The sequence below is a fragment of the Oncorhynchus gorbuscha genome, linkage group LG10 (genome assembly GCF_021184085.1).
Source record: "Oncorhynchus gorbuscha isolate QuinsamMale2020 ecotype Even-year linkage group LG10, OgorEven_v1.0, whole genome shotgun sequence".
Taxonomy (NCBI): domain Eukaryota; kingdom Metazoa; phylum Chordata; class Actinopteri; order Salmoniformes; family Salmonidae; genus Oncorhynchus; species Oncorhynchus gorbuscha.
Window position 1 is genome coordinate 96,837,539 of NC_060182.1, and position 26,293 is coordinate 96,863,831.

The 26,293-nt window shown below is 48.2% G+C and overlaps 2 protein-coding genes across 2 annotated transcripts; both read left to right on the top strand.

The window, feature by feature from the left end:
* Positions 1–277: 277 nt before the first annotated feature.
* On the top strand, positions 278–15,612 carry LOC124046998 (zinc finger FYVE domain-containing protein 26-like). Its single transcript, XM_046367744.1, has 7 exons — positions 278–557; positions 3,359–3,487; positions 6,084–6,254; positions 8,368–8,601; positions 14,655–14,760; positions 14,989–15,245; positions 15,419–15,612. The coding sequence occupies exons 1-7, from the start codon at positions 278–280 to the stop codon at positions 15,610–15,612; spliced, it is 1,371 nt and encodes a 456-aa protein (XP_046223700.1).
* On the top strand, positions 15,234–25,281 carry LOC124046999 (zinc finger FYVE domain-containing protein 26-like). Its single transcript, XM_046367745.1, has 3 exons — positions 15,234–15,690; positions 24,008–24,232; positions 25,064–25,281. Exons 1-3 carry the CDS (start codon positions 15,630–15,632, stop codon positions 25,279–25,281), a joined length of 504 nt encoding a protein of 167 aa, XP_046223701.1. The 5' UTR covers positions 15,234–15,629.
* Positions 25,282–26,293: the final 1,012 nt, after the last annotated feature.

Below are 26,293 nucleotides of genomic sequence, written 5' to 3' on the forward strand. Positions count from 1 at the left end.
TGTCTGTAGGGATGGGGTTAGAGGCTGACTCCCTGTCTGTCTGTGGGGTTAGAGGCTGACTCCCTGTCTGTAGGGATGGGGTTAGAGGCTGACTCCCTGTCTGTAGGGATGGGGTTAGAGGCTGACTCCCTGTCTGTAGGGATGGGGTTAGAGGCTGACTCCCTGTCTGTCTATGGGGTTAGAGGCTGACTCCTTGTCTGTAGGGATGGGGTTAGAGGCTGACTCCCTGTCTGTCTGTGGGGTTAGAGGCTGACTCCCTGTCTGTCTCTCGTTAGGCATGGCTTTCTATTCAGTCTCTGACGTGGCAGACCGTCTCCTTTCCACCCCTGGTCGCCCCGTTCCGTCCCTGGAGGAGGGCTACTGGCTGGGCCGCTGTGTCCTGGACCCCCCAGGGACAGGCCTCCTGCACTCCCTCCTGGAGGAGCTCAGCCCCCCTGCCATGGCTGCCTTCGACCTGGCCTGCTGTCACTGCCAGCTGTGGAAGACCTCCAGACAGCTGCTGGACACGGCAGAGAGACGGCTACACAGTAGTCTGGAGGAAGAGGTAGGTGGAGGGGGTGGGGTACGGTGGTGTTGGGTGGGGTACAGGATAAAGTTAGGGTACAGGATATGATAGAATGAGGATGGGGTGGGGTAGGATGGGGTGGGGTAGGATGGGGTGGGGTAGGATGGGGTGGGGTAGGATGGAGTGGGTTAGGATGGAGTGGGTTAGGATGGAGTGGGTTAGGATGGAGTGGGTTAGGATGGAGTGGGTTAGGATGGAGTGGGGTAGGATGGAGTGGGGTAGGATGGAGTGGGGTAGGATGGAGTGGGGTAGGATGGAATGAGGATGGGTTGAGGTGGGATGGGTTGAGGTGGGATGGGTTGAGGTGGGATGGGTTGAGGTGGGATGGGTTGAGGTGGGATGGGTTGATAATAAATAATAATAATAATAATAATAATAAATGCCATTTAGCAGACGCTTTTATCCAAAGCGACTTACAGTCATGTGTGCATACATTCTACGTATGGGTGGTCCCGGGGATCGAACCCACTACCCTGGCGTTACAAGCGCCATGCTCTACCAACTGAGCTACAGAAGGAGGTGGGATGGTGGGATGGGTTGGGGTGGGATGGGTTGGGGTGGGATGGGTTGGGGTGGGATGGGTTGGGGTGGGATGGGATAGAGTGGGGGTGGGATAGGTTGGGGTAGGATGGGTTGGGGTAGCATAGAATGAGGATGGGTTGGGGTAGGATGGGTTGGGGTAGGATGGGTTGGGGTAGATGGGTTGGGGTAGATGGGTTGGGGTAGGATGGGTTGGGGGGATGGGTTGGGGTATAGGATAGGATACAGTGGGGTAGGATGGGTTGGGGTAGGATGGGTTGGGGTAGATGGGTTGGGGTAGCATAGAATGAGGATGGGTTGGGGTAGGATGGAGTGGGGGTATGGGGATAGGATACAGTGGGGGTAGGATGGGTTGGGGGAGGATGGGTTGGGGTAGGATAGAGTGGGGTAGGATGGGTTGGGGTAGGATGGAGTGGGGTATAGGATACAGTGGGGTAGGATGGGTTGGGGTAGATTGGGGGTAGGATGAGGTCTGGATGGGGTAGTGTAGGATGGGTTGGGGTAGGATAGAGTGGGGTACAGGATATGATACAGTCTCCTAGTCCCCTCCGTCTCCCTAGTCCCCTCCATTCCCCTCCGTCTCCCTAGTCCCCTCCGTTCCCCTCCGTCTCCCTAGTCTCCTCCGTCTCCATAGTCCCCTCCGTTCCCCTCCGTCTCCCTAGTCCCCTCTGTCCCCTCCGTCCCCCTCTGTCTCCCTAGTCCCCTCCGTCCCCCTCCGTCTCCCTAGTCCCCTCCGTTCCCCTCCATCTCCCTCGTCCTCTCTGTCCCCTCCGTCCCCTCCATCTCCCTAGTCCCTCTGTTACCCTCCGTTCCCTTCATCTCCCTAGTCCCCTTCATCTCCCTAGTCCCCTCTGTCCCCTCCGTTCCCCTCCATCTCCCTAGTCCCTCTGTCCCCTCCGTTCCCCTCCATCTCCCTAGTCCCCTCTTACCCTCCGTCCCTTCATCTCCCTAGTCCCCTTCATCTCCCTAGTCCCCTCTGTCCCCTCCGTTCCCCTCCCATCTCCCTAGTCCCCTCCTTCTCCCTAGTCCCCTCCTTTTTTCCCCCTTTTTTTTCTCCCTAGTCCCCTCCTTCTCCCTAGTCCCCTCCTTCTCCCTAGTCCCCTCCGTCTCCCTAGTCCCCTCCGTCTCCCTAGTCCCCTCCGTTCCCCTCCGTTCCCCTAGTCCCCTCTGTTCCCCTCCGTTCCCCTCCATCTCTCTAGTCCCTCTGTTCCCCTCCGTTCCTCTTCATCTCCCTAGTCCCTCTGTTCCCCTCCGTTCCCCTCCCATCTCCCTAGTCCCCTCCTTCTCCCTAGTCCCCTCCTTCTCCCTAGTCCCCTCCTTCTCCCTAGTCCCCTCCTTCTCCCTAGTCCCCTCCGTTCCCCTCCGTTTCCCCTCCATCTCTCTAGTCCCCTCTGTTCCCTCCGTTCCCCTTCATCTCCCTAGTCTCCTCCATCTCCCTAGTCCCCTCTGTTCCCTCCGTCCCCCTTCATCTCCTAGTCCCCTCTGTCCCTCCGTTCCCCTCCGTCTCCCTAGTCCCTCCGTCTCCCTAGTCCCCTCTGTCCCCCTCCGTTCCCCTCCATCTCCCTAGTCCCCTCTGTCCCCTCCATCTCCCTAGTTCCCTCTGTTCCCCTCCGTTCCCCTCCATCTCCCTAGTCCCCTCTGTCCCCTCCGTTCCCCTCCATCTCCCTAGTTCCCTCTGTTCCCCTCCGTTCCCCTCCGTCTCCCTAGTCCCCTCCGTCCCCCTCCGTCTCCCTAGTCCCCTCCGTCCCCCTCCATCTCCCTAGTCCCCTCCGTCTCCCTAGTCCCCTCTGTCCCCTCCGTCTCCCTAGTCCCCTCCATCTCCCTAGTCCCCTCTGTCCCCTCCGTTCCCCTTCATCTCCCTAGTCCCCTCCGTTCCCCTCTTCCCCTAGTCCCCTCCGTTCCCTTCATTTCCTCGTTCCCCCGTCCCCTCCGTCCCCTCCGTTCCCCCTCCGTCCCCTCCGTTCCCTCGTCCCCTCCGTCCCCCGAGTCCCCTCCGTCTCCCTAGTCCCCTCCGTCCCCCTCCGTCTCCCTAGTCCCCTCCGTCCCCCTCCATCTCCCTAGTCCCCTCCGTCTCCCTAGTCCCCTCCGTTCCCCTCCGTCTCCCTAGTCCCCTCTGTTCCCCTCCGTTCCCCTTCATCTCCCTAGTCCCCTCCGTGCCCCTAGTCCCCTCCGTCCCCCTAGTCCCCTCCGTCCCCCTTTCCTCATGGGACATAGCGGATCCCTTTCTAACCCTGCTATCTCTCCATTCCTCAGGACTGAGGGTGGAACCCAAGGTTAAACACTCTGAGGGTATCCGAGGGTTTCCTGCGATGCTCCAACAGATGGGGAAGATCCTCAACCACACAGCCAGTCATAGTGGCAACAAGGGCCCCGCCAAGACAGGTGAGCCCTACTGCATGAAACAAGTTTATACGTGTATTTGCCTTATATAATGAAAATACATTGTAAATCTTAGGTACCCGATCTCTCACAATGTAAAAAAACAACAACATAGGTGACCATGATCTGAATATGCATATAGCCTGGGTACCAGTCTGTTAGTGCTGTCATTCCCCTCTGTATCAACTACTACATGGCATGGCACAGAGTAGAAGGTGTGGGATGTGGGATGTTAGCCCTCTACATGGCACAGAGTACAAGGTGTGTGATGTTAGCCCTCTACATGGCACAGAGTACAAGGTGTGGGATGTTAGCCCTCTCCATGACACAGAGTACAAGGTGTGGGATGTTAGCCCTCTACATGACACAGAGTACAAGGTGTGGGATGTTAGCCCTCTACATGACACAGAGTACAAGGTGTGGGATGTTAGCCCTCTACATGACACAGAGTACAAGGTGTGGGATGTTAGCCCTCTACATGACACAGAGTACAAGGTGTGGGATGTTAGCCCTCTACATGACACAGAGTACAAGGTGTGGGATGTTAGCCCTCTACATGACACAGAGTACAAGGATGTTAGCCCTCTACATGGTACAAGGTGTGGGATGTTAGCCCTCTACATGACACAGAGTACAAGGTGTGGGATGTTAGCCCTCTACATGACACAGAGTACAAGGTGTGGGATGTTAGCCCTCTACATGACACAGAGTACAAGGTGTGGGATGTTAGCCCTCTACATGACACAGAGTACAAGGTGTGGGATGTTAGCCCTCTACATGACACAGAGTACAAGGTGTGGGATGTTAGCCCTCTACATGACACAGAGTACAAGGTGTGGGATGTTAGCCCTCTACATGACACAGAGTACAAGGTGTGGGATGTTAGCCCTCTACATGACACAGAGTACAAGGTGTGGGATGTTAGCCCTCTACATGACACAGGTACAAGGTGTGGGATGTTAGCCCTCTACATGACACAGAGTACAAGGTGTGGGATGTTAGCCTCTACATGACACAGAGTACAAGGTGTGGGATGTTAGCCCTCTACATGACACAGAGTACAAGGTGTGGGATGTTAGCCCTCTACATGACACAGAGTACAAGGTGTGGGATGTTAGCCCAAGGTGTGGGAGTTAGCCCTCTGGGATGTTAGCCCTCTACATGACACAGAGTACAAGGTGTGGGACACATGACACAGAGTACAAGGTGTGGGATGTTAGCCCTCTACATGACACAGAGTACAAGGTGTGGGATGTTAGCCCTCTACATGACACAGAGTACAAGGTGTGGGATGTTAGCCCTCTCCATGACACAGAGTACAAGGTGTACAAGAGTACAGGTGTGGGATGTGGGATGTTAGCCCTCTACATGGCACAGAGTACAAGGTGTGTGATGTTAGCCCTCTCCATGACACAGAGTACAAGGTGTGGGATGTGGGATGTTAGCCCTCTACATGGCACAGAGTACAAGGTGTGGGATGTTAGCCCTCTACATGACACAGAGTACAAGGTGTGGGATGTTAGCCCTCTACATGACACAGAGTACAAGGTGTGGGATGTTAGCCCTCTACATGACACAGAGTACAAGGTGTGGGATGTTAGCCCTCTACATGACACAGAGTACAAGGTGTGGGATGTTAGCCCTCAACATGACACAGAGTACAAGGTGTGGGATGTTAGCCCTCAACATGACACAGAGTACAAGGTGTGGGATGTTAGCCCTCTACATGACACAGAGTACAAGGTGTGGGATGTTAGCCCTCTCCATGACACAGAGTACAAGATGTGGGATGTTAGCCCTCTCCATGACACAGAGTACAAGGTGTGGGATGTTAGCCCTCTCCATGACACAGAGTACAAGGTGTGGGATGTTAGCCCTCTCCATGACACAGAGTACAAGGTGTGGGAGGCCCTCTCCATGTACAAGGTGGGATGTTAGCCCTCAACATGACACAGAGTACAAGGTGTGGGATGTTAGCCCTCTCCATGACACAGAGTACAAGGTGTGGGATGTTAGCCCTCTCCATGACACAGAGTACAAGGTGTGGGATGTTAGCCCTCTCCATGACACAGAGTACAAGGTGTGGGATGTTAGCCCTCTCCATGACACAGAGTACAAGGTGTGGGATGTTAGCCCTCAACATGACACAGAGTACAAGGTGTGGGATGTGGGATGTTAGCCCTCTACATGGCACAGAGTACAAGGTGTGGGATGTTAGCCCTCTCCATGACACATTTGAACATTAATAAATGCCTACATTAGAACGTCGTGGCTGTTCAGTGACATGCAATACATGACGTTTTGAGTGACAGACGAAAGAAGTTGCCCCTCCCCCTTCCCTCCTGCTAATTGGGCAACTTTTGCTATTTCAATGTAGCCCTATACATATAGGCCAATTCCCAGGAGTGTAAAGGGTTAACACAAAACGGGTCTCTCTCTCTCTCTCTCTCTCTCTCTGTCTCTCTCTCTGTCTCTCTCTCTGTCTCTCTCTCTCTCTCTCTCTCTCTCTCTCTCTCTCTCTCTCTCTCTCTCTCTCTCTCTCTCTCTCTCTCTCTCTCTCTCTCTCTCTCTCTCTCCCCCCCTGCTGTGTACTTTCTAGAAGCCATTGTGGAGGACCACGTTGTGTCCAGTCCTTTAGGCTGCTGTATACAGGAAGTGTTGCTGTGCTGCCACCCTCTGCTGAGTGAGGAGGGCATCGCTACCCGACTGAGCCTGGCACAGCACCTAGAGATCACCTTGCTGACCCTGTCCACCGCTACAGAAACTACAGGTAGAGATAGCCTTGCTGATCCTGTCCACCGCTACAGAAACCACAGGTATATATCACCGCTACAGAAACTACAGGTAGAGATAGCCTTGCTGATCCTGTCCACCGCTACAGAAACCACAGGTATATATCACCGCTACAGAAACTACAGGTAGAGATAGCCTTGCTGACCCTGTCCACCGCTACAGAAACCACAGGTATATATCACCGCTACAGAAACTACAGGTATAGATCACCTTGCTGACCCTGTCCACCGCTACAGAAACCACAGGTATAGATCACCTTGTTGACCCTGTCCACCGCTACAGAAACCACAGGTATAGATCACCTTGTTGACCCTGTCCACTGCTACAGAAACCACAGGTATAGATCACCTTGCAGAAACCACAGGTATAGATCACCTTGCAGAAACCACAGGTAGAGATCACCTTGTTGACCCTGTCCACTGCTACAGAAACTACAGGTATAGATCACCTTGCAGAAACCACAGGTAGAGATCACCTTGTTGACCCTGTCCACTGCTACAGAAACCACAGGTATAGATCACCTTGCAGAAACCACAGGTAGAGATCACCTTGTTGACCCTGTCCACTGCTACAGAAACCACAGGTATAGATCACCTTGCAGAAACCACAGGTACAGATCACCTTGCTGAACCTGTCCACCGCTACAGAAACCACAGGTATAGATCACCTTGCAGAAACCACAGGTATAGATCACCTTGCAGAAACCACAGGTATAGATCACCTTGCAGAAACCACAGGTATAGATCACCTTGCAGAAACCACAGGTATAGATCACCTTGCAGAAACCACAGGTATAGATCACCTTGCAGAAACCACAGGTATAGATCACCTTGCTGACCCTGTCCACCACTACAGAAACCACAGGTACAGATCACCTTGCAGAAACCACAGGTATAGATCACCTTGCAGAAACCACAGGTATAGATCACCTTGCTGACCCTGTCCATCACTACAGAAACCACAGGTATAGATCACCTTGCAGAAACCACAGGTATATATAGGTTAGCATCACAGACCCTGTCTTGGTTAGCATCACAGACCCTGTCTTGGTTAGCATCACAGACCCTGTCTAGGTTAGCATCACAGACCCTGGCTAGGTTAGCATCACAGACCCTGGCTAGGTTAGCATCACAGACCCTGGCTAGGTTAGCATCACAGACCCTGGCTAGGTTAGCATCACAGACCCTGGCTAGGTTAGCATCACAGACCCTGGCTAGGTTAGCATCACAGACCCTGGCTAGGTTAGCATCACAGACCCTGGCTAGGTTAGCATCACAGACCCTGGCTAGGTTAGCATCACAGACCCTGGCTAGGTTAGCATCACAGACCCTGGCTAGGTTAGCATCACAGACCCTGGCTAGGTTAGCATCACAGACCCTGGCTAGGTTAGCATCACAGACCCTGGCTAGGTTAGCATCACAGACCCTGGCTAGGTTAGCATCACAGACCCTGGCTAGGTTAGCATCACAGACCCTGGCTAGGTTAGCATCACAGACCCTGGATAGGTTGGTGGAGGGTGGTGGTGTTGGTGCCCTCCTAACAGCCCTGGTAGAGCAGGCCAGTCTGAATGGTTATGGGGTTAGGTTTAGGGGGCTAGGGTTAGGGAGCTAGGGTTAGGGAGCTAGGGTTAGGGAGCTAGGATTAGAGGGCTAGGGTTAGGGGGCTATGGTTAGGGGTTCGGGGCTGTGTTAGTGGGTTAGGGGTTAGGGTTAGTGGGTTATGGTTAGGGGGATTAGGGTTAGGGGGCTAGGGTTAGTGGGCTACGGTTAGGGGTTAGGGTTAGGGGGATTAGGGTTAGTGGGCTTGGGTTAGGGGGCTAGGATTAGGGTGCTAGGGTTAGGGGGCTAGGGGGATTAGTGTTAGTGGGCTAGGGTTAGGGGGCTAGGGTTGGGGTTAGGGGGCTAGGGTTAGGGTTAGTGGGCTAGGGTTAGGGGGCTAGGATTGGGGTTAGGGGGCTAGGGTTAGGGTTAGTGGGCTAGGGTTAGGGTGCTAGGGTTAGTGGGTTAGGGTTAGTGGGCTGGGGTTAGTGGGCTAGGGTTAGGGTGCTAGGGTTAGTGTATAACTAAGTGTATAATGTGTTGTCTCTGTAGTGGAGAGTCCTGCTGGTGCCCTCCTAACAGCCCTGGTAGAGCAGGCCAGTCTGAAACAGTCGGAGTTGGAATCCCACCCGGTCCGTTCCTCCATGAAGCAGCTGCTGCGGTCGATGGACCAGCTGTGTCCCTTCGAGCCCCAGGGCTCCCCTTGCAGGCCAGACTACATGAGGAGCTTCGTGGACTACGTCAACACGCTGGCTTCGGTGTTAATACACAGCCTGGGATCTGAAGGTGAGTGTATATTGACCTCCCTGTGTGGGTCATAGAGCATGGCGCTTGTAACGTCAATGGGTTTGATTCCCGCTGGGGCCATTACTCATATGAATGTGTATGTACGTGTAAAGCTCAAGCGTTTGCTTTTGAGTGGCAGAGACTCTTACCAAAAGGGAGGACGGATCACGTGTGGTTGTGAAACTGATGGTTCCGGGTAGGAGCCAGGTATGTGCCCGAATTGGGAGGAAGTGGTACTGGCTAAGCAAACAACAGCGGCAGGTAGCCTAGCAGTTAAGAGCGTTGGGCCAGTAACTGAAAGGTTGTTGGTTCGAATCCCCGAGACGACTAGGTGATGAATCTGTCGATGTGCCCTTGAGCAAGGCACTTAACTCCAATTGTTCCTGTATTTTATTTTGTTATTATTTTTAAAAATTCTCTGACATCTTTGCACATGCGATAAAACAGCAGAAAAGAAACATAATTGTATTTTACTCTCCTCTATTTCTCCTCTGTTTCTCCTCTGTTTCTCCTCTGTTTCTCCTCTGTTTCTCCTCTGTTTCTCTGTTTCTCCTCTATTTCTCTGTTTCTCCTCTATTTCTCTGTTTCTCCTCTATTTCTCTGTTTCTCCTCTATTTCTCTGTTTCTCCTCTGTTTCTCCTCTGTTTCTCCTCTGTTTCTCCTCTGTTTCTCCTCTGTTTCTCCTCTGTTTCTCCTCTATTTCTCTGTTTCTCTATTTCTCTGTTTCTCTGTTTCTCCTCTATTTCTCTGTTTCTCCTCTGTTTCTCTGTTTCTCCTCTGTTTCTCCTCTATTTCTCTGTTTCTCCTCTGTTTCTCTGTTTCTCCTCTTTCTCTGTTTCTCCTCTTTCTCTGTTTCTCCTCTTTCTCTGTTTCTCCTCTATTTCTTTGTTTCTCCTCTGTTTCTCCTCTGTTTCTCTGTTTCTCCTCTGTTTTTCCTCTGTTTCTCTGTTTCTCCTCTGTTTGTCCTCTGTTTCTCCTCTATTTCTCTGTTTCTCCTCTGTTTCTCCTCTGTTTCTCTGTTTCTCCTCTTTCTCTGTTTCTCCTCTATTTCTGTTTCTCCTCTGTTTCTCCTCTATTTCTCTGTTTCTCCTCTGTTTCTCTGTTTCTCCTCTATTTCTCTGTTTCTCCTCTGTTTCTCCTCTATTTCTCTGTTTCTCCTCTGTTTCTCATCTGTTTCTCATCTGTTTCTCCTCTGTTTCTCCTCTGTTTCTCCTCTGTTTCTCCTCTGTTTCTCCTCTGTTTCTGTTTCTCCTCTGTTTCTCCTCTGTTTCTCTGTTTCTCCTCTGTTTCTCCTCTATTTCCCTGTTTCTCCTCTATTTCTCTGTTTCTCCTCTATTTCTCTGTTTCTCCTCTGTTTCTCTGTTTCTCCTCTATTTCTCTGTTTCTCCTCTGTTTGTCCTCTGTTTCTCCTCTATTTCTCTGTTTCTCCTCTGTTTCTCTGTTTCTCCTCTATTTCTCTGTTTCTCCTCTATTTCTCTGTTTCTCCTCTATTTCTCTTTCTCCTCTATTTCTCCTCTATTTCTCTGTTTCTCCTCTGTTTGTCCTCTGTTTGTCCTCTGTTTGTCCTCTGTTTGTCCTCTGTTTGTCCTCTGTTTGTCCTCTGTTTGTCCTCTGTTTGTTCTCTGTTTCTCCTCTGTTTCTCCTCTGTTTCTCCTCTGTTTCTCTATTTCTCTGTTTGTCCTCTGTTTCTCCTCTATTTCTCTGTTTCTCCTCTATTTCTCTTTCTCCTCTATTTCTCCTCTGTTTGTCCTCTGTTTCTCCTCTGTTTGTCCTCTGTTTGTCCTCTGTTTCTCCTCTGTTTGTCCTCTGTTTCTCCTCTATTTCTCTTTCTCCTCTATTTCTCCTCTGTTTGTCCTCTGTTTCTCCTCTGTTTGTCCTCTGTTTGTCCTCTGTTTGTCCTCTGTTTGTCCTCTGTTTCTCCTCTGTTTGTCCTCTGTTTGTCCTCTGTTTCTCCTCTGTTTCTCCTCTGTTTCTCCTCTGTTTCTCCTCTGTTTCTCCTCTATTTCTCTGTTTGTCCTCCGTTTGTCCTCTATTTCTGTTTGTCCTCTGTTTCTCCTCTATTTCTCTGTTTCTCCTCTATTTCTCTGTTTCTCCTCTGTTTCTCCTCTATTTGTCCTCTGTTTCTCCTCTATTTCTCTGTTTCTTCTCTGTTTCTCCTCTGTTTCTCTGTTTCTCCTCTGTTTCTCTGTTTCTCCTCTATTTCTGTTTCTCCTCTGTTTCTCCTCTATTTCTCTGTTTCTCCTCGCTTTCTCCTCTATTTCTCTGTTTCTCCTCTGTTTCTTCTCTGTTTCTCCTCTGTTTCTCCTCTGTTTCTCCTCTGTTTCTCCTCTGTTTCTCCTCTGTTTCTCCTCTGTTTCTCCTCTGTTTCTCCTCTGTTTCTCCTCTGTTTCTCCTCTGTTTCTCCTCTGTTTCTCCTCTGTTTCTGTTTCTCCTCTGTTTCTCCTCTGTTTCTCTGTTTCTCCTCTGTTTCTCTGTTTCTCCTCTATTTCTCTGTTTCTCCTCTATTTCTCTGTTTCTCCTCTGTTTCTCTGTTTCTCCTCTGTTTCTCTGTTTCTCCTCTGTTTGTCCTCTGTTTCTCCTCTGTTTGTCCTCTGTTTCTCCTCTGTTTGTCCTCTGTTTCTCCTCTGTTTGTCCTCTGTTTCTCCTCTATTTCTCTGTTTCTCCTCTGTTTCTCTGTTTCTCCTCTATTTCTCTGTTTCTCCTCTATTTCTCTGTTTCTTCTCTATTTCTCTTTCTCCTCTATTTCTCCTCTGTTTCTCTGTTTCTCCTCTGTTTGTCCTCTGTTTCTCCTCTGTTTCTCTGTTTCTCCTCTGTTTCTCTGTTTCTCCTCTGTTTGTCCTCTGTTTCTCCTCTATTTCTCTGTTTGTCCTCCGTTTGTCCTCTATTTCTCTGTTTGTCCTCTGTTTCTCCTCTATTTCTCTGTTTCTCCTCTATTTCTCTTTCTCCTCTATTTCTCCTCTATTTCTCTGTTTGTCCTCTGTTTGTCCTCTGTTTGTCCTCTGTTTGTCCTCTGTTTGTCCTCTGTTTCTCCTCTGTTTCTCTGTTTCTCCTCTGTTTCTCCTCTGTTTCTCCTCTATTTCTCTGTTTGTCCTCCGTTTGTCCTCTATTTCTGTTTGTCCTCTGTTTCTCCTCTATTTCTCTGTTTCTCCTCTGTTTCTCCTCTGTTTCTCTGTTTCTCCTCTATTTCTCTGTTTCTCCTCTGTTTCTCTGTTTCTCCTCTTTCTCTGTTTCTCCTCTGTTTCTCTGTTTCTCCTCTTTCTCTGTTTCTTCTCTGTTTCTCCTCTATTTCTCTGTTTCTCCTCTGTTTCTCCTCTATTTCTCTGTTTCTCCTCTATTTCTCTGTTTCTCCTCTATTTCTCTGTTTCTCCTCTGTTTCTCTGTTTCTCCTCTGTTTCTCTGTTTCTCCTCTGTTTCTCTGTTTCTCCTCTGTTTCTCCTCTGTTTCTCCTCTGTTTCTTCTCTGTTTCTCCTCTGTTTCTTCTCTGTTTCTCCTCTGTTTCTCCTCTATTTCTCTGTTTCTCCTCTATTTCTCTGTTTCTCCTCTATTTCTCTGTTTCTCCTCTGTTTCTCTGTTTCTCCTCTATTTCTCTGTTTCTCCTCTGTTTCTCCTCTATTTCTCTGTTTCTCCTCTATTTCTCTGTTTCTCCTCTATTTCTCTGTTTCTCCTCTGTTTCTCTGTTTCTCCTCTGTTTCTCTGTTTCTCCTCTGTTTGTCCTCTGTTTCTCCTCTGTTTCTCCTCTGTTTCTCCTCTATTTCTCTGTTTCTCTGTTTCTCCTCTATTTCTCTGTTTCTCCTCTATTTCTCTGTTTCTCTGTTTCTCCTCTATTTCTCTGTTTCTCCTCTATTTCTCTGTTTCTCCTCTATTTCTCTGTTTCTCCTCTGTTTCTCCTCTATTTCTCTGTTTCTCCTCTGTTTCTCCTCTATTTCTCTGTTTCTCCTCTGTTTCTCCTCTTTCTCTGTTTCTCCTCTATTTCTTTGTTTCTCCTCTGTTTCTCCTCTGTTTCTCTGTTTCTCCTCTGTTTCTCTGTTTTTCCTCTGTTTCTCTGTTTCTCCTCTGTTTCTCCTCTGTTTCTCCTCTGTTTCTCCTCTGTTTCTCCTCTGTTTCTCCTCTGTTTCTCCTCTGTTTCTCCTCTGTTTCTCCTCTGTTTCTCCTCTGTTTCTCCTCTGTTTCTGTTTCTCCTCTGTTTCTCCTCTGTTTCTCCTCTGTTTCTCTGTTTCTCCTCTGTTTCTCTGTTTCTCCTCTATTTCTCTGTTTCTCCTCTATTTCCCTGTTTCTCCTCTATTTCTCTGTTTCTCCTCTATTTCTCTGTTTCTCCTCTGTTTCTCTGTTTCTCCTCTATTTCTCTGTTTCTCCTCTATTTCTCTGTTTCTCCTCTGTTTGTCCTCTGTTTCTCCTCTGTTTGTCCTCTGTTTCTCCTCTATTTCTCTTTCTCCTCTATTTCTCCTCTATTTGTCCTCTGTTTGTCCTCTGTTTGTCCTCTGTTTGTCCTCTGTTTGTCCTCTGTTTGTCCTCTGTTTCTCCTCTGTTTCTCCTCTGTTTGTCCTCTGTTTGTCCTCTGTTTGTCCTCTGTTTCTCCTCTGTTTCTCCTCTGTTTCTCCTCTGTTTCTCCTCTATTTCTCTGTTTGTCCTCAGTTTGTCCTCTATTTCTGTTTGTCCTCTGTTTCTCCTCTATTTCTCTGTTTCTCCTCTGTTTCTCTGTTTCTCCTCTATTTCTCTGTTTCTCCTCTATTTCTCTGTTTGTCCTCTGTTTGTCCTCTGTTTGTCCTCTGTTTGTCCTCTGTTTCTCTGTTTCTCCTCTGTTTCTCTGTTTCTCCTGTTTCTCTGTTTCTCCTCTGTTTCTCTGTTTCTCCTCTATTTCTCTGTTTCTCCTCTATTTCTCTGTTTCTCCTCTATTTCTCTGTTTCTCCTCTGTTTCTCTGTTTCTCCTCTGTTTCTCTGTTTCTCCTCTATTTCTCTGTTTCTCCTCTGTTTCTCCTCTATTTCTCTGTTTCTCCTCTGTTTCTCCTCTATTTCTCTATTTCTCCTCTGTTTCTCCTCTGTTTCTCCTCTGTTTGTCCTCTGTTTGTCCTCTGTTTGTCCTCTGTTTGTCCTCTGTTTGTCCTCTGTTTGTCCTCTGTTTGTCCTCTGTTTGTCCTCCGTTTGTCCTCCGTTTGTCCTCTGTTTGTCCTCTGTTTGTCCTCTGTTTGTCCTCTGTTTGTCCTCCATTTGTCCTCCGTTTCAACAACAAACCAATAACAAAGTCATTGGGGAGAACAGTGCTGTTGTTTCCCCCTAATATGAATGTGATCTTTAAAAAAAAAATACAATAAACACTGAATAATATCCACCTTCCTAGTATTGAGTTGCACTCCCCCTTTTCCCCTCAGAACAGCCTCAATTAGTCTGGGAACGGACTCTACAAGGTGTCGAAAGCGTTCCACAGGGATGCTGGCTCATGTTGTCTCCAAGGCTTCCCACAGTTGTCAAGTTGTCTGGATGTCCTTTGGGACCATTCTTGATACACACAGGAAACTGTTGAGCGTGAAAAACCCAGCAGCGTTGCAGTTCTTGACACTAACTGGTGTGCGCCCTGGTACCTACTACCAAACCCTGTTCAAAAGACACTTTTAAATATTTTATCTTCCCCATTCACCCTCTGAATTACACACGAACACAACCCATGTCTCAATTGTCTCGAGGCTTAAAAATCCTTCTTTAACCACCGGTCTCCTCCCCTTCATCTACATGTCTCCTCCCCTTCATCTACATGTCTCCTCCCCTTCATCTACATGTCTCCTCCCCTTCATCTACATGTCTCCTCCCCTTCATCTACATGCCCCCCTTCATCTACATGTCTCCCCCCTTCATCTACATGTCTCCTCCCCTTCATCTACATGTCTCCTCCCCTTCATCTACACTGATTCGAAGTGGATGATTTAACAAGTGACATCATTAAAGGGGATCATAGCTTTCATCTAGATTAACCATGGTCAGTCTGTGTCATAGAAAGAGCAGGTGTTCTTAATGTTTTGTCCACTCAGTGTTTTGTTCAATCTCTCCGTCTCTCTTCTCAGACCAAAACAGTGAGGTGAAGTTGGGGAACCCACTCCTGGTTCTCCTCCAGGCCCCATCTCAGCTGCTCTCTCACCTGCTGTTCGAAAGACAGGTGGCTCCTGACAGGTAGATACACACAACCCCCCTATTCGTCATGGGAACCCTGGTATATTTCGTGCTCTTTCATTCACTGAATTCAAACCATTTCAGCACTATGAGCTTGAGTTTCTTGTGTTAATATGAACGAGTGCATTTCATTCTACATCCTCCTGTTTTATCTTGTGTTTGCCATTCCACTAACCTCCTGTCCCTCCCCTGTTACCCCTCTCTCTCTCTCTCTCTCTCTCTCTCTAGAGTTTTGTCTCTGTTGCAGCAGGAGGGTCTGCGTCTGAGTGTCCAGCAGGTGATCGTGCAGCGCTGCTGTGAGGCTCTGCCTTTGTGGGACTGGTGCCCCGAACCAGAGAGGGAAGCTAGCCCCAGGGGAGAGGCTGGTTCTGGGGGAGAGGCTGGTTCGGGGGAGAGGCTGGGCAAGGACAGACCGGACCAGGGGAAGGGGTGTTTAGGACTGCCAGCCTGGCAGCCCTGCTACAGCTACAGACTCAGGAACACTGGTCAATGCTGGGCATCACTGAGCCCCAGTCCCAGTCCCCCAGCTCTGAATCTGAAGCCTCTCCCGTGCTGGAGGACCTCCGAGCAACTACACCTCCCGTCCTCATCTTGTCCTCTTCTCTTTCACCTCCACGACCAACTTCCTCTTCCTCTTCTTTTCTCCTCACACCATCAGCCCTGTCTTTCCTCAAATCCCGCTCCCCTCTCCTGGCCACCGTTGCCTGTCTAAGTGCCAGTCCACGAGGTGCAGCCCGAGTACAGCCGTCCGGTTGGCTGGTGTTCCGGGGCGGGGGGCGTAAAGAGTGTGTGCTGGACGGGGAGCAGATCTCCAGGGAGGGGAAAGCCTGCTTAGAGATTTCCCCATCCTGAGGGCCTACCTGGGGGCCATGGTTCAGCCCGTCCTGGGTACTCCGCTGGGGGCTGGGGAGGATGGAGCCGGTGGCGGAGGTAAGATAGTTTTTTTTGTGTCTTGTGTTTGCTTTATAAGGTATTTTGTATATAGATATGTATTGTGTAATTTGATGTGTAATTGTTTATTGATGTTAACGTGCAAGGGCTCATGAAAGGGCTGTGAATTCGACTGTGTATTCTCCTCATGACTCCCTGCTTAACAGTGGACTGACAGCGTTTTCAACTACTTTGCGGCTATGCAACTGACCATCATTAATATCAGTCAAAAATATCAAATTCCAAGTTTATGCTTTATAAAGAGTAAAAAAATAAATTTAAAAAAAGGTTATATTTGACTCCACATTCCATGACGTAGGTGTTGTTGACTGAATAGATGGATGTAGTTCGATGCATGATTTAATATAATTCACCAATGCATTTTCTTGGGAGTCCAAAACATATTGCTATCAGGTTGTAAATCACAGCCTGGTACATTGTTTGTTGCCTCTATTCGGGATGCACCGTTTCATTTTCAATAACTCGATATTTTGGACAAAAAAAACAATCAAACAAGACGACTGTAACAATCATAGCTAAGGAAGTGATCACAAGTCAGTCATAACGTGGCTAATAGTCTAGTGTATCTATGTAGTATTTATCTAGCAGTTAGATAGCTACATTACATAGTGTTACGTAGCGTTACGTAGCGTTACGTAGCGTTACGTAGCGTTGCATAGCGTTGCATAGCGTTGCATAGGGTTATATAGCGTTATATAGCGTTATATAGCGTTAGATAGCTACATAGCGTTACATAGCGTTACATAGCGTTACATAGCGTTGCATAGCGTTGCATAGCGTTGCATAGGGTTATATAGCGTTAGATAGCTACATAGCGTTACATAGCGTTACATAGCGTTGCATAGCGTTGCATAGCGTTGCATAGGGTTATATAGCGTTAGATAGCTACATAGCGTTACATATATATGCCATTTAGCAGACGCTTTTATCCAAAGCGACTTACAGTCATGTGTGCATACATTCTACGTATGGGTGGTCCCGGGAATCGAACCCACTACCCTGGCGTTACAAGCGCCATGCTCTACCAACTGAGCTACAGAAGGACCACATAGTGTTACATAGCGTTACATAGCGTTACATAGGGTTACATAGGGTTACATAGCGTTACATAGGGTTACATAGCGTTACATAGGGTTACATAGGGTTACATAGCGTTACATAGGGTTACATAGGGTTACATAGGGTTACATAGCGTTACATAGCGTTACATAGGGTTACATAGGGTTACATAGGGTTACATAGGGTTACATAGCGTTACATAGCGTTAGATAGGGTTAGATAGCGTTAGATAGGGTTAGATAGCGTTACATAGGGTTACATAGCGTTACATAGGGTTACATAGCGTTACATAGGGTTACATAGGGTTAGATAGGGTTAGATAGCGTTACATAGGGTTACATAGCGTTACATAGCATTTACATTTACATTTACATTTACATTTAAGTCATTTAGCAGACGCTCTTATCCAGAGCGACTTACAAATTGGTGCATTCACCTTATGACATCCAGTGGGACAGTCACTTAACAATAGTGCATCTAAAACTTAGGGGGGGTGGGGTGAGAGGGATTACTTAACCTATCCTAGGTATTCCTTAAAGAGGTGGGGTTTCAGGTGTCTCCGGAAGGTGGTGATTGACTCCGCTGTCCTGGCGTCGTGAGGGAGTTTGTTCCACCATTGGGGGGCCAGGGCAGCGAACAGTTTTGACTGGGCTGAGCGGGAGCTGTACTTCCTCAGTGGTAGGGAGGCGAGCAGGCCAGAGGTGGATGAACGCAGTGCCCTTGTTTGGGTGTAGGGCCTGATCAGAGCCTGGAGGTACTGAGGTGCCGTTCCCCTCACAGCTCCGTAGGCAAGCACCATGGTCTTGTAGCGGATGCGAGCTTCAACTGGAAGCCAGTGGAGAGAACGGAGGAGCGGGGTGACGTGAGAGAACTTGGGAAGGTTGAACACCAGACGGGCTGCGGCGTTCTGGATGAGTTGAAGGGGTTTAATGGCACAGGCAGGGAGCCCAGCCAACAGCGAGTTGCAGTAATCCAGACGGGAGATGACAAGTGCCTGGATTAGGACCTGCACCGCTTCCTGTGTGAGGCAGGGTCGTACTCTGCGGATGTTGTAGAGCATGAACCTACAGGAACGGGCCACCGCCTTGATGTTAGTTGAGAACGACAGGGTGTTGTCCAGGATCACACCAAGGTTCTTGGCGCTCTGGGAGGAGGACACAGTGGAGTTGTCAACCGTGATGGCGAGATCATGGAACGGGCAGTCCTTCCCCGGGAGGAAGAGCAGCTCCGTCTTGCCGAGGTTCAGCTTGAGGTGGTGATCCGTCATCCACACTGATATGTCTGCCAGACATGCAGAGATGCGATTCGCCACCTGGTCATCAGAAGGGGGAAAGGAGAAGATTAATTGTGTGTCGTCTGCATAGCAATGATAAGAGAGACCATGTGAGGTTATGACAGAGCCAAGTGACTTGGTGTATAGCGAGAATAGGAGAGGGCCAAGAACAGAGCCCTGGGGGACACCAGTGGTGAGAGCGCGTGGTGAGGAGACAGATTCTCGCCACGCCACCTGGTAGGAGCGACCTGTCAGGTAGGACGCAATCCAAGCGTGGGCCGCGCCGGAGATGCCCAACTCGGAGAGGGTGGAGAGGAGGATCTGATGGTTCACAGTATCGAAGGCAGCCGATAGATCTAGAAGGATGAGAGCAGAGGAGAGAGAGTTAGCTTTAGCAGTGCGGAGCGCCTCCGTGATACAGAGGAGAGCAGTCTCAGTTGAATGACTAGTCTTGAAACCTGACTGATTTGGATCAAGAAGGTCATTCAGAGAGAGATAGCGGGAGAGCTGGCCAAGGACGGCACGTTCAAGAGTTTTGGAGAGAAAAGAAAGAAGGGATACTGGTCTGTAATTGTTGACATCGGAGGGATCGAGTGTAGGTTTTTTCAGAAGGGGTGCAACTCTCGCTCTCTTGAAGACGGAAGGGACGTAGCCAACGGTCAGGGATGAGTTGATGAGCGAGGTGAGGTAAGGGAGAAGGTCTCCGGAAATGGTCTGGAGAAGAGAGGAGGGGATAGGGTCAAGCGGGCAGGTTGTTGGGCGGCCGGCCGTCACAAGACGCGAGATTTCATCTGGAGAGAGAGGGGAGAAAGAGGTCAGAGCATAGGGTAGGGCAGTGTGAGCAGAACCAGCGGTGTCGTTTGACTTAGCAAACGAGGATCGGATGTCGTCGACCTTCTTTTCAAAATGGTTGACGAAGTCATCTGCAGAGAGGGAGGAGGGGGGAGGGGGCGGAGGATTCAGGAGGGAAGAGAAGGTGGCAAAGAGCTTCCTAGGGTTAGAGGCAGAAGCTTGGAATTTAGCGTGGTAGAAAGTGGCTTTAGCAGCAGAGACAGAGGAGGAAAATGTAGAGAGGAGGGAGTGAAAGGATGCCAGGTCCGCAGGGAGGCGAGTTTTCCTCCATTTCCGCTCGGCTGCCCGGAGCCCTGTTCTGTGAGCTCGCAATGAGTCATCGAGCCACGGAGCGGGAGGGGAGGACCGAGCCGGCCTGGAGGATAGGGGACATAGAGAGTCAAGGGATGCAGAGAGGGAGGAGAGGAGGGTTGAGGAGGCAGAATCAGGAGATAGGTGGGAGAAGGTTTGAGCGGAGGGAAGAGATGATAGGATGGAAGAGGAGAGAGTGGGGGGGGAGAGAGAGCGAAGGTTGGGACGGCGCGATACCATCCGAGTAGGGGCAGTGTGGGAGGTGTTGGATGAGAGCGAGAGGGAAAAGGATACAAGGCAGTGGTCGGAGACTTGGAGGGGAGTTGCAATGAGGTTAGTGGAAGAACAGCATCTAGTAAAGATGAGGTCGAGCGTATTGCCTGCCTTGTGAGTAGGGGGGAAGGTGAGAGGGTGAGGTCAAAAGAGGAGAGGAGTGGAAAGAAGGAGGCAGAGAGGAAAGAGTCAAAGGTAGACGTGGGGAGGTTAAAGTCGCCCAGAACTGTGAGAGGTGAGCCGTCCTCAGGAAAGGAGCTTATCAAGGCATCAAGCTCATTGATGAACTCTCCGAGGGAACCTGGAGGGCGATAAATGATAAGGATGTTAAGCTTGAAAGGGCTAGTGACTGTGACAGCATGGAATTCAAAGGAGGCGATAGACAGATGGGTAAGGGGAGAAAGAGAGAATGACCACTTGGGAGAGATGAGGATCCCGGTGCCACCACCCCGCTGACCAGACGCTCTCGGGGTGTGCGAGAACACGTGGGCGGACGAAGAGAGAGCAGTAGGAGTAGCAGTGTTGTCTGTGGTGATCCATGTTTCCGTCAGGGCCAAGAAGTCGAGGGACTGGAGGGAGGCATGGGCTGAGATGAACTCTGCCTTGTTGACCGCAGATTGGCAGTTCCAGAGGCTACCGGAGACCTGGAACTCCACGTGGGTCGTGCGCGCTGGGACCACCAGAGTAGGGTGGCCGCGGCCACGCGGTGAGGAGCGTTTGTATGGTCTGTGCAGAGAGGAGAGAACAGGGATAAACCGACACATAGTTGACAGGCTACAGAAGAGGCTACGCTAATGCAAAGGAGATTGAATGACAAGTGGACTACACGTCTCGAATGTTCAGAAAGTTAAGCTACGTAGCAAGAATCTTATTGACTAAAATGATTAAAATGATACAGTACTGCTGAAGTAGGTCAGCTGGCAGTGGGTGCGTTGTTGACACTACACTAATCAAGTCGTTCCGTTGAGTGTAATAGTTTCTGCAGTGTTGCTATTCGGGGGGCTAGCAGGCTAGCTAGCAGTGTTGTTTACGTTACGTTGCGTTAAAAGAACGACAATAGATGGCTAGCGAACCTAGAAAATCGCTCTAGACTACACAATTATCTTTGATACAAAGACGGCTATGTAGCTAGCTAAGTAGCTAGCTACGATCAAACAAATCAAACCGTTGTACTGTAATGAAAATGAAGTGAAAATGTGATACAACCTGTGAATGCGACCGGGTAGTTGAGTTCTATACAGAAGACGTTGGCTAGCGTTGGCTAGCTGTTGGCTAGCTAGCAGAGTCACCTACGTTAAGGACGACAAATAGCTGGCTAGCTAACCTCGGTAAATTAAGATAATCACTCTAAGACTACACACTCTAAACCTAAACAACACAATTATCTTGGATACGATGATGCGAAGACAGCAAAGACAGCTATGTAGCTAGCTGACACTAAACTAATCAAGTCGTTCAGTTGAGTGTAACAGTTTCTCCAGTGCAGCTAATCAGTGGACGTTAGCTAGCTGGCTAGTGAAGACTAGTGAAGACTACGTTAGGACGGCGAAATACGATAATTACGCAATTATCTTTTGATACAAAGACGGCTATGTAGCTAGCTGAGAAGAAATTGCTAAGATAAGACAAATCAAACCGTTGTGATATAATGAAATATAATGAAAAAGTTATACTACCCGTTGGAGCGACGTGCAGATGCGACCACTCGCTCCAACCGGAACCTAAAGGGTTACATAGGGTTACATAGGGTTACATAGCGTTACATAGCGTTACATAGCGTTACATAGCGTTATATAGCATTGTACAGCCACCAAAAAAAACGGTATCATGGGACTTTTATTGTTTTATTATGTGTCTAAAAACATAATCAAAACCGAAATCTTTCACCATGATAATAATAATAATTAAAAAAAGAAAGCACTAATCTCTCTGCACAGTCAAGGTAACAGCTAAAGGCGATCTAGAAACCAGATCATGAGTTGAGAGCTGGACTCGTTGTGCTACTGTGTCGGACTACTCCCTTCCCAGGACCCATTGTGTTGAAGCAGGACTCTCAATGCTCTGGGCTTCCTGAAGGAAAACGGTCAAACCCTATGTAACGCTATGTAACGCTATGTAACCCTATGTAACCCTATGTAACTGCCTGTAAACACACAGTCCAGTTCATAGTGAATGATGACAGGTCCTACTGTCTGTAAACACACAGTCCAGTTCATAGTGAATGATGACAGGCCCTACTGTCTGTAAACACACAGTCCAGTTCATAGTGAATGATGACAGGCCCTACTGTCTGTAAACACACAGTCCAGTTCATAGTGAATGATGACAGGTCCTACTGTCTGTAAACAGACAGTCCAGTTCATACTGTCTGTAAACACACAGTCCAGTTCATAGTGAATGATGACAGGCCCTACTGTCTGTAAACACACAGTCCAGTTCATAGTGAATGATGACAGGTCCTACTGCCTGTAAACACACAGTCTAGTTCATAGTGAATGATGACAGGTCCTACTGCCTGTAAACACACAGTCTAGTTCATAGTGAATGATGACAGGTCCTACTGTCTGTAAACAGACAGTCCAGTTCATACTGTCTGTAAACACACAGTCCAGTTCATAGTGAAAGATGACAGGCCCTACTGTCTCTAAACACACAGTCTAGTTCATAGTGAATGATGACAGGCCCTACTGTCTCTAAACACACAGTTCATAGTGAATGATGACAGGTCCTACTGTCTGTAAACACACAGTCCAGTTCATAGTGAATGATGACAGGCCCTACTGTCTCTAAACACACAGTCCAGTTCATAGTGAATGATGCCAGGCTTGTTTGCATTAAGGCCTACTGTAGCTCTGATTGGCTATGGTGCACCGGTCTGCATAGACTCTGGTCCTGGATGAGACATATGTTTTTGTTCGGTTTTATTTACTGCAGTCTCTATTAATTGTCCTAAAGCACAACCGCTTTCCAAATCTATTTTGCTATAAATATACACAATTCTAAAATAACATTCTAGGAATTTATGAAAAGTTTCAAATGACCATATCTAAGTGCTTGCTTGTCAGATTATTATTATAATAATAATATTATAATTATTATAATAATCCTGGGGATGTATATTATGATCAGATTTGATGTTGCTAAAAGGGTGACAGGTCAACCTGAAATGGTTGCCTAGTGATAAGAGCGTTGGGCCAGTAACTGAAAGGCAAAAATCTGTCGTTCTGCCCCTGAACAAGGTAGTTCCTGTTCCGTCATTGTAATTAACTGACTTGCGTGGTTAAATAAAGGTTCAATAAAACAATTGAATCAAACTTTATTTATATAAATATTTATATGCAGTTCAAAATTATTGTAATAATAATACATTTCTAGACCCATATGAAATGAAGATCGATTAGATTAGCCTTTTATTTTTGTTTTCACACAAATGTGCCTTGATCATTAAACTTAACTACAGACAATATATCAAAACAAAAAGCATATAAATATCTGTTATAAAAATAATAAAATCACAGATCAGGCTAGCATGACGTTAGCCAGAGGCTAGCATGACGTTAGCCAGAGGCTAGCATGACGTTAGCCAGAGGCTAGCATGACGTTAGCCAGAGGCTAGCATGACGTTAGCCAGAGGCTAGCATGACGTTAGCCAGAGGCTAGCATGACGTTAGCCAGAGGCTAGCATGACGTTAGCCAGAGGCTAGCATGACGTTAGCCAGAGGCTAGCATGACGTTAGCCAGAGGCTAGCATGACGTTAGCCAGAGGCTAGCAGAACCTGTTAGCCAGAGGCTAGCTGAACGATATTTAGCTAGAGGATAGCAATTTTCAGACCAGGCTAGCAGAACATTAGCCAGACAGGATCGACAGCACAGATTTTGGACACCTGGATATAGAGAATGTCACCCTGGCTAGTAGTAATTCCAGTCTACTAGCCTGACTGACAAGTGCCCAAAATCCTTCAGATCAACTCAAATGTTTTTATAAAGCCCCGCAGATGTCACAAAATGCTTTTACAGAAACTCAGACTAAAATCCCAAACAGCAAGCAATGCCGATGTAGAAGCACGGTGGCTAGGAAAAACTCCCTAGAAAGGCAGGAACCTAGGAAGAAACCTAGAAAGGAACCAGGCTCTGAGGGGTGGCCAGTCCTCTTCTGGCTGTGCCGGGTAGAGATTATAAGAGGACATGGCCATTAAGGCCAGATCGTTCTTCAAGATGTTCATAGATGACCAGCAGGGTTAAATTTATAATCACAGTGGTTGTAATAGGTCAGTACCCCAGGAGAAAATGTTAGTTGGCTTTTCATAGCCCAAGCATTCAGAGGTCGAGAGCGAGGTCGAGAGCGAGGTCGAGAGCGAGGTCGAGAGCGAGGTCGAGAGCGAGGTCGAGAGCGAGGTCGAGAGCGAGGTCGAGAGCGAGGTCGAGAGCGAGGTCGAGAGCGAGGTCGAGAGCGAGGTCGAGGTAGTCCTGAGGCATGTTCCAAGAGCTCAAGTCCTCCCAGCAACTACAACAACCATGTTCTCTCTCTCTCTCTCTGTGTATATGTAGATGCTGGAGGTCTTGGGGCAGCCTTATGTGGTAAGCCCCTGGTGGTTTTACTCCTGTCGGGCCCTCAGGGGACACCTGCCCAGGCTGTGGCTATGGAAGCCTTCCAGCAGGCCCTGGCCTCTCGGGACCTGGGCAGGGCTCTGAGCCTGCTGGAGCTGTATGGACAGGGCTGCAGCCAGGAGAGGGTGCTCCGAGACAGACTACTAGCCTGGGCTGCTCTGGAGGGTGAGTACTGGGTTCATTACTCTGTGTGGACGTAGAGCACTAGATAACAGAGCCCTATGGGCCCTGGTCTAAAGTAGTGCACTTGATAACAGAGCCCTATGGGCCCTGGCCTAAAGTAGTGCACTAGATAACAGAGCCCTATGGGCCCTGGTCTAAAGTAGTGCACTAGATAACAGAGCCCTATGGGCCCTGGCCTAAAGTAGTGAACTAGATAACAGAGCCCTATGGGCCCTGGTCTAAAGTAGTGCACTACAGTACATAACAGAGCCCTATGGGTCCAGGTAGCCTAGCGGTTAGAGGGGGAAGGCAGGTAGCCTAGCGGTTAGAGGGGGGAGGCAGGTAGCCTAGCGGTTAGAGGGGGAGGCAGGTAGCCTAGCGGTTAGAGGGGAGGCAGGTAGCCTAGCGGTTAGAGGGGGGAGGCAGGTAGCCTAGCGGTTAGAGGGGGGAGGCAGGTAGCCTAGCGGTTAGAGGGGGGAGGCAGGTAGCCTAGTGGTTAGAGCGTTGGGTCCGTAACCGAAAGGTTGTTGGATCGAATCCCTGAGTTGACAAGTTCAAAATCTGTCGTTCTGCCCCTGAACAAGGCAGTTAGTTAACCCACTGTTCCCCTGAACAAGGCAGTTAGTTAACCCACTGTTCCCCGGTAGTCCGTCTTTCAAAATAAGAATTTGTTCTTAACTGACTTGCCTAGTTAAATAAAGGTTAAATAAAAAATTAAAAAATATCTACTGTGTTGACATTTTGGTATTTTTTAATTCCTGGTGCCAATCTAGTTAATTTTTAAACTTTCTGACACAATCACTGATTTGTTCTTATCTTTCTCCCTCCCTTCAGATGGCGAAGACAGCATAGGCCAGTTGTTCAGAGTACAGGACCCATGTCTGAGGGCCCGTGTGGCCTTACAGGCCCTGGAGCGCTGGCCCCTCGGGCCCTCTCTGGAGCTGATGGAGTTTTGCCTCAACAACCCCCACGTGGAGGCCTCTCTCAGGGGAGAGCTGGAGCTCAGGAAGACGGAGCTGGACATCTATCAACGGGTAACCAGAGACATTTAATCAAAGTTATTACATATTTATGGTCATGTTATTTGAAGCCAGTAGATAAATGTTATTTGAAGCAGGTAGATGCAGGTAGATACATGTTATTTGACGCAGGTAGATTAATGTTATTTGAAGCTGGTAGATTAATGTTATTTGAAGCAGGTAGATTAATGTTATTTGAAGCTGGTAGATTAATGTTATTTGAAGCAGGTAGATTAATGTTATTTGAAGCTGGTAGACACATGTTATTTGAAGCAGGAAGATAAATGTTATTTGAAGCAGGTAGATACATGTTATTTGAAGCAGGTAGATACATGTTATTTGAAGCAGGTAGACACATGTTATTTGAAGCAGGTAGACACATGTTATTTAAAGCAGGTAGATGCATGTTATTCGAAGCAGGTAGATAGATGCATGTTATTTGAAGCAGGTAGATTAATGTTATTTGAAGCAGGTAGATTAATGTTATTTGAAGCAGGTAGATTAATGTTATTTGAAGCAGGTAGATTAATGTTATTTGAAGCTGGTAGACATGTTATTTGAAGCAGGTAGATGCATGTTATTCGAAGCAGGTAGATTAATGTTATTTGAAGCAGGTAGATTAATGTTATTTGAAGCAGGTAGACACATGTTATTTGAAGCAGGTAGACACATGTTATTTGAAGCAGGTAGATAGATACATGTTATTTGAAGCAGGTAGATGGATACATGTTATTTGAAGCAGGTAGATGGATACATGTTATTTGAAGCAGGTATATAGATACATGTTATTTGAAGCAGGTAGATAGATACATGTTATTTGAAGCAGGTAGATAGATACATGTTATTTGAAGCAGGTAGATTAATGTTATTTGAAGCAGGTAGATTAATGTTATTTGAAGCAGGTAGACACATGTTATTTGAAGCAGGTAGACACATGTTCTTTGAAGCAGGTAGACACATGTTATTTGAAGCAGGTAGACACATGTTATTTGAAGCAGGTAGACACATGTTATTTGAAGCTGGTAGATACATGTTATTTGAAGCT